This window comes from Primulina tabacum, chromosome 12, assembly GCF_025594145.1.
Source record: "Primulina tabacum isolate GXHZ01 chromosome 12, ASM2559414v2, whole genome shotgun sequence".
Lineage (NCBI taxonomy): Eukaryota > Viridiplantae > Streptophyta > Magnoliopsida > Lamiales > Gesneriaceae > Primulina > Primulina tabacum.
Genome location: NC_134561.1, coordinates 10,144,449 through 10,157,073, shown reverse-complemented (window position 1 = coordinate 10,157,073; position 12,625 = coordinate 10,144,449). Strand labels below are relative to the sequence as shown.

The 12,625-nt window shown below is 43.1% G+C and overlaps 1 protein-coding gene across 1 annotated transcript; it reads right to left on the bottom strand.

Annotated features, from left to right (window-relative positions):
• Window positions 1-11,845: 11,845 nt before the first annotated feature.
• On the bottom strand, window positions 11,846-12,364 carry LOC142520203 (uncharacterized). Its single transcript, XM_075623205.1, has one exon. The coding sequence runs from the start codon at window positions 12,362-12,364 to the stop codon at window positions 11,846-11,848; it is 519 nt and encodes a 172-aa protein (XP_075479320.1).
• Window positions 12,365-12,625: the final 261 nt, after the last annotated feature.

Sequence of the window (12,625 nt, the reverse complement as noted above, 5' to 3'; positions counted from 1 at the left end):
CATGGGGGTATGATAAGAACGAATCATATAAATCTTTTACAACTTTATTTTGTCGTATTCGTGTTTATCTGATATTTTTATTCCGAGATTACGGTTAAATCATAATATTTTTATTGTTTATAGGTTTTACCAAAAGATGTAAAAAGTTTAAGATAAGATCAAAGAATTTAATGTCTAGTAGGAAGGATTCTCGATAATGAAAGAAATAATCGATGAAGTGTTTTTCTATCATCCAAGAATATTTATGATATGATCGAGGAAGTTTTATGATCTTAGAACAAAATTGGGCTAAAAGATTATTTTTATAATATTTGAAGTTGTCAATATAGAGTTTTGGAAGAAGAAGAAAAATAGAAAATGTGGGGACCCGGACGCTAATTCATTCCTTAATCGTCTTTAGAAATAATTTAAACAATTATAATAAATAGGGTCTAAATTTTTTTTTAAAAATATAAAGCGGAAATGTAATGTAATTCAATTCAAATTACATATTAAACATAAACATATAAATCTTGTACTATCTACAAGAATTCAACTAGGATCAACTATATATAAGTGCTGAATCCTAAGTTGCTTCAAAGACCGGATCTCCACGCTATCTAGTCCAGCCTCGTTCTCTTCTTGACCCTGATCCTATCCCACCTGTTGCCATGCACACATACAAACAAGACAACAGCCGGATGACTCCGGTGAGAATTACATTATCAGTATAAATCATGTATACATGCAACCATAAAACAATATAAAAGCATATAACAGATATTTCTAACATGTATTCAAATCAGAATATAAATCCATATCAAGAATAAATCCTATTCTAAACATGTACCATCATCAAGAACATAATTCCATATAAATCAATATAAACTGTCAATTAGACTCATGACTCCAAATTTAAGACTAGACTCAATCCTAGTCAAGGGATCCCGGTTTCCAGAAGTTAGCATTCCCATATCGATCAAAAGTAATAGAAAAGACTCCAGTTCTATCCACGTCGATAGGGTATCGATCACCAGTAATAGAAGAAATACCAATTTTATCCACATCGATATGGTATCGATCACCAGTAATAGAAGAAGCTCGTATTCTATCCACATCGGTATAGTATCGATCACCAGTAATAGAAAGAACTCCGATTCTATCCACATCGATATGATATCGACCATCAGTAATAGAAGAAGTTATGATTCTATCCACATCGATACGGTACCGATCACCAGTAATAGAAGAAGCTCCGATTCTATCCACATCGATATAATATCGATCATCAGTAATAGAAGAAGTTATAATTCTATCCACATCGATAGCCAAACATCCGGTGACAGACTTTGGCACAATCGCCAATACACTATCTTGTGACGTTGTGCAATGTGCCCGTGGCGATCCCACCACTATCGGGCACTTCTGTCACAAGATTACTCGTCTAATACCTGCTGTCTATAAATCAAGAGAACAAGTACATCAATCAAATCAATACAATAAGGTAGAGTATGTGATTTAGGGAAACTCGAGCCAAACCTCACTCGAGTTGTGCAATCCTAAATCAACATTAATTTATACCTTTATCTTCTTGCTCTGACGAAGACCAAGTTCCGAAGTCAATTCTATCCATTTCCAATCTAGCAATGACAATATCAAACAGGCACAATATCAATATCTTACTCAATTCAATACCTGTTCTAGTCAATACACAAATCACAACATAATCTGCTCAATGCCAATCGACATATGGTACCACAATACAATCTCAACCAATACCGAATCTGGTCCATATCAATTTACGGATGTTTCGACGGCATAACAATATAGTCACGATAACCCTGTCAGTCCAAACATTACAAATATAATACCAGATTTCGTAATCAGTATCAGTACAACTCATACTCTCAATAACAATACACATCTGATATAAAATCTCAGTCAAATTGAATCCAAAAATCATAACAATTCCATAAACAGTCCGTTCTTTAATCTGACTTCAGATATACGATGCCTACTGTATCAGAAACACCATATATGATTCGTATTCAATTCTGACAACATCATAATTTCAAGACATATCAAAACGTAGTAAAACTTACGTCCAGTTGTAGCCTACGTTGTTAGGAATTTGGTGCCGTACTCAGATTATGAATCGGACGGACGGATTTTTGCGTAACCCTCAAATTTCACACGAAAGGAACTTGGAGTTTTCTTCCCTCGGTTCTTTCTCGTTTTTTTTCCTTTTGATCCTAAGAAGTGTAAGGATTGATATATATATATATATCATCCACGTTGCATATAGAGACCAAATGTCGATTTTTCGTGATGCATGCCGAACGTTCTGTCCGAACTTACAGCAAGTCGCGCATATGCGCGACGTCCTTCCGCGCATGTGCGTGACATTCTCTGGACTCGAGTCGTACCGATACACCTCCTCGCGCATATGCGCGAACTATCTCGCGCATATGCGCGAGGTCCTCTGCCTTCGCCATGAGCTGCTAGCGCATATGCGCGTCTTTCTTCGCGCATGTGCGCCCATCACGTCGCGCATGTGCGCGAGGACTCTTTCTTGCTCCTCATTTTGATTTTCTTTCGTCTTTCCCGGTCTGATCCCTTCCGTCTATAATCATATCAATTAATAAATAAATCATTTCAGATTAATCTCGGATTACGGTAATTAAAATCTCGGGCCTTACAGAAAAGTCACGGAACAATCCGTGGCCACGCCTTGTATTTTCTTCAATTTTTACTTGTAACTGCATGAAGAAGCTCGAAATTAATGACAAAATATCATATTTTAAAAATCTTAATTGTGGTACTTGATTTGTTGAATATTTTGGAGAGCAAAAAACTTTTAGGATTATGATACGGAAAGATCGATAAAAACTCAATCTTTCTTATGGATAAAGTACATTATATCATAGTAGGAGGATATTTTTTTATTTAAGTTTTCTCTATCTTCTCTATCTCCTATATACACTTAAATGACTGCACTTAATTCACGCTCATTTCTTCTTTTTATTTTTATTTCTTTAATTTCATGAATTTAAACATTAGATTTTTGTCTAGTATTGATTTTCTGGGATAGTTATCTTATGTTTGGGACTACGATACGGCCAAACTTGTGATCGTTGTTTGCATATTGGATTTATTAGAGTTTTGATTATTTTATGTTGTTAACTGACATTATGCAAATCTATTGCATTTAATCTGACCAATAAATTGCATATATATTATTTGATCTTGACTCGAAAGAGAATAAATTAAAAATAGCTTCAAAAATATTGATCAACACATGGTTAAACCGGCTAGAAATAGTATTCGGTTTCAGTATGCAATTTTAGGCAAAGAGCTGAAATTTCATACTATTTTTAGAAAAGGTTCCACGAAATGTTTTAAAAATTCGAACCTTTCAAATGATATTCTATATTACGTGTGTCATGAGATAATTAAATTATTTCTATATTTAATTTTACAAAATATATGACTACATCTCATGTGTTTTCCTGTATAGAAATTCAAACATTATGTATAAAATCTCTTACTGTTATAGTGAGTGAAAACTCCAGCATAATTCGCAAAATTTTAAAAGATTACCGGGTAATCATGGACATCCAATATGCACAATTTTATATTTATGGCTTGAAAAATGTAATATATTTCATGAAATGTAATATATGTTGGATCTCGGTTTCTCTCGTACCCAAACGCAGCGAAAGTTTTAAATATTTAATTTGACATTCAAAATATTATTTGGACACTCGTATGTTTTTTAGTAAATAAATATTGTTGTGATCTGTCTGAAATGGGTGAGTATGGTTAGAAGTTTCAACGGATCAAATCAACAATTTATAGTGTTTGAGAATTTGGAGTGAAGATAATGGCTGTCATAGCACCTGCAAACAATGAAAAGAACTCGTGAATGGGCGCCGGAGGGGTGTCCGGCGTGGCCACTCCGATGATAAAGTCAGCAGATTTTTAGATGAACACAAGCAATATTTGAGAGAAAATATGCAAGTGCTTTAGAGTTCAAAGATTTTCAGAATCATTAAATGACATTAATACCTGCTATTTATAGCAGAAAATGGGGTAGGTACCTCGATTCTCGTGCCACCTACTAAGTATGGTAAGTCGGTTGCCCATACTAGCTTCTGATGACTTCTAGGACACTCCAAGTCCAAGTAGTTCTGACAGATTAGACTGTTTGTATCAATCATACTCGAGTGTGGTGCAATTCTCGAGGTGGCCCGGGTAGTAGGTTACCTGGTTACTTGTATGAGAACCCGGGCGATGATGATTGCCCGGGAAGAAGTGAAGTGCCCGGGAAGCTGGCTCTGATCTGGGCCTCCCAATTAATAAACCGGGTTAATGATAACCCGGCTCCTTATGGGGGTATCACCACCCATCCCTAAAATAGTCGGGTTAGAGCTTGACTCGCTGTCTCGATCAGTCATACTTTTACTTTTGAAACATAATTTCAGCATGTGTAAGAGCATCGGGGGCTTCAAATATCCCATAGATTAAATGGGATACCGGGGTCTGATACAACCTGAGTTTTGAATAAGACGTCGGGACCTTATTTCTCCTGGGCTTAATAAATGTAGTGTCGTTTAGTATTCTCGGGTAGCCCAAAGTGTGTCATTATTACCCATGCTTTAGCATTTATACCGCCGAGAATCGTTTCATATTCCGAGGCAATAATGATCATGTCTCCTCGATATCCTCATACGTCCTTTCATATGCCTGTTTCAGTTTATGAGGTGAATCTCAATCGTCCACGTGTATCCAGATCAATGGTCGAGATCTTCCCCTACCGCCTATATATATTAGCCCTCCCATTTTCTTAAAATCACTTTCAAATTCAAACTCTCGGCGAAGCCCATGCAAAATTTCTTCTCGAAGCTCCACAGCGTAAAACATTCAACTTCCGACGATCCTCCACCGTATTTTACCCTAAAAACTTGTAAGTTTTTTCCTCCTTTAAACTATGTCTAACTCTACCTCTTCAACCTCAGGAGCCAATGCGCGAGGCTCGCCTAGTGCAGAGTCCACCGTACTGCGCTCTGATTCTTCTCCGTCTCCCCCTCGTCGTTCTATTACCATGCCTTCTAAAAAACCAGTAGCCCATCAAACCAAACCAAACTCTTCAAAAATTTCTTCTTCTAGCTATTCCCGAGCTCCTACAAAGAGCAAGAGCAAGGGCAAAGCCCGGGTCTCGAGCCCTACTCCAACCGAGACCCCAGGAGCTCCCTGGTTCTCCTCTATGAGCAGCACCTTGCACTCGGGGGCAGATAAGGAGCTCCGGGTTCTAGGGTCTATTCCTTCTGATTTTCCCATTCTTATTCCTGGTCCTTCTGATCGAGCAGATCAACCTCCCCCCGGATACACCACTTTCTTTCGGGACCAGGTTAGGAATGGTCTTCGATTTTCCGTCCCTCCTATTTATATCGATGTTGCCAAGTTTTTTGGCGTGCCTGTCAATCAACTTCATCCCAACTCTTTCAGGATTATGGCCTCGGCCTATGTCCTTTTCAAAATAAATAATCTTCTCATAACCCCCCTCACCCTTCATTATTACTATTCTTGCCGGCTTGGGGATAATGCATTTTCCCTGACTTCCCGGCTAAACGCCCGATTCCTTGATGACATCCTTTCCTCTCAAAAGGGATGGAAAGGAAAATTTTTTTATATCCAACTCCCGGGTCCTCTTTCTTGTTTAATCGGGTTTCTCCCTTCCCTTCCCCAACAACCTGCCCTTTCCCAATCATACAAATTTGAGGAGCTTTTTCTGGTGAGTCAAACATTAGTAGAGGGGCGTAAGTACTCCTCTTCAGCCCTTATCTCGGACGAAAATTTAGTAGCATATGGGTTGAGTTCCCGGGTTGAGGACCCCTTGGACCGTGTAATCGACGAGGTGGTGGGCTCGGGCTCTCAACCCGATACATCCTTTCTCTACTGCGTCTCCTTATTCCCTTATCTTGCTCGTTTTAATTTACCATAACCTTGTCTCTTCTTTATGCTTATAACTCCGAGATGCAGGAAGCTTTTGCTAAGAGGCAAGCAGCTGAGAAGGCGCGAGAGAAAGAAATGGCGGCTCGCCGAGCAGCTGCTGAAGAAGAGAAGCAACGGGCTGCAGAGGCGGCAGCCCGGAGAGCTGAAGCTTCCCGGGAAGACCCTCACCGGGATAACACTTCCCGGGTGATGACTGAAACCTCGGTGGATCTGAAGATCTCATTCCTCTCAGTTAGAGGAAACGAAAAGCTACTGCGGACCCGGAGCTGGTCATTCTTGAAGACCTCCCCGAGGGTGGCCAGGGCACCTCCCGATCTGCTCCATCTCCTCCCCTCCGCCAGCAGTCCAATGAAGAACCCGGCCAAGAGCTCCCTTCAACCGATCAGCTTTCCCAGGCTAATATCTTTTTTGAGGGAGCTACTGCCACCGGCATTAAGCGCCTAGAGAAGATACTCATCCCTGCCAAGGAGGCATTTCTAAATAGTACCCCAGTGAGTGGCCGATTTCTGGAGGGCTCAAACCGACTTCTCTCTGTAAGTTCTCATTTTTCTCCTTCTTTGTATATGTATACATGAACATAATTTTTATTATTATGGTTGTTGTCCAGGCTGGTCAAATGATGGTCTCGGCCTTCGAGGAGGTGGCCGCAGTGGCCACTAAGAAGGGACGAAAAGCCAAAACTAGCCAAGATCTCTTTGGCAAGATGCAAGCAGAACTGGCTCAGGCTACCCATGCTTATCAAGGAAAGAGTGCCGGCCTCCCGGCCTCTTTGGATATGGCTAACCAGCAGCTGGCTTCTGCCCAAATTGCCAGGGATGAGAGCATAGCTAGGGAGGAAACCCTTCGGAGGGGATCTCCTTCCTCGAATCCCGAGTTAACTATCTCGAGGACGAAAACAGCCTTCAGCAGCATCGAGTCACGGCTGCTGAGGAGAAACTCAGTCTCCACCAACTTACCCAGGATGAATGGAGGACTATCTTCCTTCAATCTGCGGAGTTCCAAGCGGCTATTGAAAATAGATCGTACAACTACTTCAAAGTCGGCTTTGAGAAGTGCCAGGAGCAGTTTGAGGAAGAAGGCCTTATTCCAGCAGGTAGGGAGGGCTTTTCTGATATTGACAAGGCCATTGATTCCCTTCCCAAGGACGATGCTGCCGAGAAGGAGGCTGAGAATGGTCCTGGGGAAACCGTGGGACCCTCTACTTGAATAGCTTTTTAGCATATTTTTTTTTTTGTAATTTGTACATTTCTGCCTCCGGGCTATTTATTAGTGAAATCTTACCTTTCCTTTCATCCTTATTGTAATAACAGCCTGCCATATATCCGGTCTTCTAACATAATCACAATATTCACATCTTAATAAGTCAAAAGATTTCTAAGTGTTGAGAAATAACCGGGAACTTCAGTAAGTGCCCGGGCTGCTAAACTTTTGAATCCGAATAATAATCCTTTTAATCGATGCTCGAGATATAAATCCTTTAAGTCAAGGCACAAAGACTTTGCATCGTATGAATTGACCAGAGTATGAAAACCTGGGCCGGGGAGCATGTCCCAGGACTTGGGAATGGTCGAGGTGTGGTTCCCCAAGCCAGGGTGTAGTGCCCTGGGCTTTTTAAGAAACAAGGTACGGAGCCTTGGGCAGGGGAGTATGTCCCGGGACTTGGGAAGGGTCAAGGTGTGGTTCCCTGAGCCAGGGTGTAGTGCCCTGGGCTTTTTAAGAACCAAAGTACGGAGCCTTGGGCCGGGGAGCATGTCCCGGGACTTGGGAATGGTCGAGGTGTGGTTCCCCGAGCCAGGGTGTAGTGCCCTGGGCTTTTTAAGAACCAAGGTATGGAGCCTTGGGCCGGGGAGCATGTCCCGGGACTTGGGAATGGTCGAGGTGTGGTTCCCCGAGCCAGGGTGTAGTGCCCTGGGCTTTTTAAGAACCAAGGTACGGAGCCTTGGGCCGAGGAGCATGTCCCAAGACTTGGGAATGGTTGAGGTGTGGTTCTCCGAGCTAGGGTGTAGTGCCCTGGGCTTTTTAAGAACCAAGGTACGGAGCCTTGGGCCAGGGAACATGTCCCGGGACTTGGGAATGGTCGAGGTGTGGTTCCCCGAGCTAGGGTGTAGTTCCCTGGGCTTTTTAAGAACCAAGGTACGGAGCCTTGGGCCGCGAAACATGTCCCGGGACTTGGGAATGGTCGAGGTGTGGTTCCCCGAGCCGGGGTGTAGTGCCCTGGGCTTTTTAAGAACCAAGGTACGGAGCCTTGGGCCGGGGAGAATGTCCCGGGACTTGGGAATGCTCGAGGTGTGGTTCCACGAGCCAGGGTATAGTGCCTTGGGCTTTTTAAATAACCGGAGCTTGGTACTTCCCGAGTGAAGATACAAGAAACAATATATAACACTCCTCTCTGAGAAAAACAGATCTTTCATTATATCTTCAACCAAATAATTATATCTGTTAAGCATAATACTTTTTTAAATTAAATACATTCCAAGGCCTTTTGAGAGAATGTCCTTGAACATCTTCTAAATAAAAGGATCCCGAGCTGACTCTCTGGGTAATTTTATAAGGTCCTTCCCACAGTGCTTCCAGCTTCCTGACATCCCCAGCAGGGTTGACTTTCTTCATGACTAGATCCCATACTTGGAAGTCTCGGATCCGGATCTTTTTGTTATATGATTTCATAACCCGGCTCCGATATGCTTCAATTCGAATGACAGCTCGGTCTCTTTTTTCTTCCACCAAATCCAACTCCATAGCCCGGCTTTGATCATTGTTGTCCGGGTAAGATTCTACCCGGGAAGATGTTTGCCCAATTTCCACCGGAAGGACTGCTTCAGAACCAAATACCAAGTTAAAATGAGTTTCTTGAGTAGGTGCGCGAGGAGAGGTTCTGTAAGCCCAGAGAACACTGGGTAATTCTTCCACCCAATCTTTTCCTTTGACTTGTAGCCTTGTTTTCAATGCTTGTACAATAATTCTATTGACAACTTCTGTTTGGCCATTAGCTTGAGGATAGGTAACAGAGGTGAAAGATTGAGTGATCTTCATTTCCCGGCACCACGACGTAATTCCTTTGCCCTGAAACTGTCTTCCATTGTCCGAGATCAGTCTTCTGGGCACTCTAAACCGGCACACAATGTTCTTCCACAAAAATTTTAAAACTTCCTGCTTAGTGATTTTAGCCAAGGGCTCAGCCTCTACCCATTTGGAAAAATAATCAACAGCTACTAGCAATAATTTCTTCTGCGCCCGGGCAATTGGGAAAGGGCTTACAATATCCATGCCCCACTGATCAAAGGGGCAAGATGCCCAAATAGGCTTCATGAGAGTGGCCGGGCTGTGTCGAAAATTTGAATGATGTTGACAGCCCTCACAAGCCTGGACCACTCGAGCAGAATCTTGACTTAGAGTTGGCCACCAGAACCCGGCAAGCATTGTCTTCCGGGCCAAAGATATTCCTCCGAGGTGCTCAGCACAACATCCTTCGTGAATCTCTCGGAGGACATAATCCACCTCTTTTTCTGATAAGCATTTCAAAAGAGGTCCCTGGAATGATCTGTTGTATAAAATATTATTTAAGAGAACAAACCTGGGAGCTTGTCTCTTAATCTTTTGAGCTTGAGCTTTGTCCTCGGGTAGTTCATTATTCATAATGAACTTAATCATATGTGTCATTCAGGAGTCCCCGTGTACTGGTAATATTTCTTCCTCGGTTGAGAGGATCAGCCGAGAAACATGTAAGACCTCCCAGGTGCTATCTTCTGATAGAGAAGCAGCCATTTTTGCCAGAGCATCTGCCTCGCCATTCTCCTCCCGGGGTATTTGCTCAATACTCCGATCAGCAAAGATATCTGCTTGGGCTCGAATGAGCTGTAAATATTTGAGCGTCCTGTCATCCTTAGCATCATAAACACCTTTTGTTTGTTGAGTGATGATCTGTAAATCAGAATACAGGATAATCCGGGATGCTCCAACTTCCCGGGCAGCTCAGATACCTGCGAGAACAGCCACATACTCGGCCTCATTATTGGTTACCCGAAAGTCAATCCTTAGTGTCAATTTAACCTTTTCTCCCGGGGAAATATTATTACAACCCCTACTCCACATCCAGCAAGGCTAGATGCCCCATCCACAAATACTCTCCATACTTCTTCTTCATCGGGTTGAACCATTTCTAATAAGAAATCTGATAAGGCTTGCGCTTTGATGGCAACTAGGGGCTTGTACTCAATGTCATATTCTCCCAGCTCTACTATCCACTTGATCATCCACCCGGATACTTCTGAATGAGTCATGATCCTGCCAAGAGGACTATTGGTGAGAACAATGATTTGATGTGACAGGAAGTAAGGTCGTAGCTTCAGGGCAGTCATGATCAAGGCCAAAGCAACCTTCTTTATTTCACTGTAACGGAGCTCAGGGCCTCTTAGAGCATGGCTGACATAGTAGACAGGTTTTTGATCAGAGCCTTCTTCTTTTATTAGAACCGAGCTGACAGCATGCTCCGTAGTAGAAAGATAAACAAATAGTTTTTCCCCGGGCTCCGGCTTTACCAACACAGGGAGCTCTGCAAGGTGAATCTTCAAGTCCTGGAAGGCCTGTTCGCATTTCTCATCCCACCCGAATTGTTGGGCCTTCCTTAGAACCTGGAAGAAAGGATAACTTCTGTGTGCTGACCGGGATATAAATCGAGATAAGGAAGCAATCCTCCCGGTCAGCTTCTGTACTTCTTTGACAGATCGGGGAGATGGCATACACAACACGGATTTGACTTTTTCTTGATTCACCTCGATCCCCCGATCTGTCACTATGAATCCCAAGAATTTGCCACTCTTACGCCAAAAATACATTTGGCAGGGTTGAGCTTGATCCCGTAATGCATGAGAGTGGCAAAAGTATCTTCTAGATCAACAATAAAGTCCGCAACTTCCTTGGTCTTGCCCATAATATCATCCACATAAACTTCCACATTTCGTCCCAGCTGCTTCTCAAAGACTTTGTTCATTAGACGCTGGTAAGTAGCCCCTGCATTCTTCAACCCGAAAGGCATTACAATATAACAAAATGTACCTCCCGAGGTGATGAAGCTGGATTTATCTTGATCACTCTTGGCCAGGGGAATTTGATGATACCCCTGGTATGCGTCCATGAAACTCAGTAGTTCAAAACCTGAGGTGGAATCCACCAGCTGATCAATCCTGGGTAAGGGATAATGATCCTTGGGACAAGCTTTATTAAGATCGCGGAAATCTACACACATCCGCCACTTCCCGGTAGATTTAGGTACCAACACCACATTCGAGAGCCATGTAGGAAATTTAATTTCTCGAATGTGGCCGGCCCTCAGCAGCTCTTTCACCTGTTCATTAATAACTTTGTCCTTTTTAGGACCAAAGTGTCTCTTCTTCTGCTTTACCGGGTGAGAGCCCGGGAGAATGTTCAATTGATGCTCCGATATCAGGGGTGAGATCCCTGTCAACTCCTCTTGGGACCAGGCAAACACATGAATAGTAGCTTTTAAATAATTGATGAGACTAACCCGGGTTGATGTGCTGAGGTCCCGAGCCACCCTGATTTGCTGCCCTGGTCCAACCTCTATCATTTCCTGTTCTTCCTCTGCCACAAAATGTACCTCTCCCTTCTCCACTACTCTTCCTCCTTCGTTGTCCACTCTTGATTTCTTTCCTTCCCTCCTAGTTTTGCTCTGATCAGCTCGGACTGCCTCCACATAGCACTACCGAGAAGATGGCTGATTCCCTCGGACTTCTCCTACCCCGGTTCCCACAGAAAATTTTATCTTTTGATGGTAAGTGGATGCCACGACTCTTAATTCATTCATAGCCGGCCTCCCCAGAATGATATTATATCAAGATGGGGAGTCCACTACAGTGAAAGAGCTCATCACTGTCATCTTGAGATCCTGAGAGCGCAGGGTTAGTGGTAAGACAATCTCCCCTTCCGGGTAGACCACATGGACAGCAAAGCCAAAGAGGGCAGTTTCCACAGCTTCCAAGTGAAAACCTTGCAAATCCATCTGCACAAAGGCATCTTTAAAAATTACATTTACAGAACTGCTCGAGTCAATAAAGACCCTCAAAATGTCATAATTTGCCACCCGGGCTTGGATCACCAAGGCATCATTGTGGGGTAGATTGACCCCCTGCAAATCCTCAGGGACAAAACTGATGACTGCCTCATTCCTCCTCGTCCCTTCTACCTCCATACATTCCCACCTACTTCTCGATTTCCTCGCCCGATTGGAGTCTCCATCATTGGAGCCTCCTGATATCATTTTAATCAACCTCGTGGCAGGGGGCGAATTCTTTTTTCTCTCGGGCTCGGGTTCTCTTCTTCTCCCGGGCTCACTCCTCGGATTATTCCTCATACCTCCTCCTCGGGCACTGGATCCTGGCTGCCGAGATGTTCAAGGTGGAAATCTTGGTCTCTTGTTGTCGTGACTGGGTCCCGGGGCGGAAGGTAAGACATAATCTCCCTTCAGTGTCTTGCAGTCCTCGGTGTTATGATAACACACTTTGTGGAGAGTGCAAAATCCACTCTTCTCTAGCAAGTATAATTGATGGTCCGGGGCCAGGTCTCTACTGCATTCTTGTACTTCCCTTTCCCTGTTAATCTTCAGAGGCACGTG

What these genes read in the sequence shown, in the direction of transcription:
- LOC142520203 (XM_075623205.1), bottom strand. Translation starts at nt 12,364, where the DNA reads ATGAGGAATAATCCGAGGAGTGAGCCCGGGAGAAGAAGAGAACCCGAG.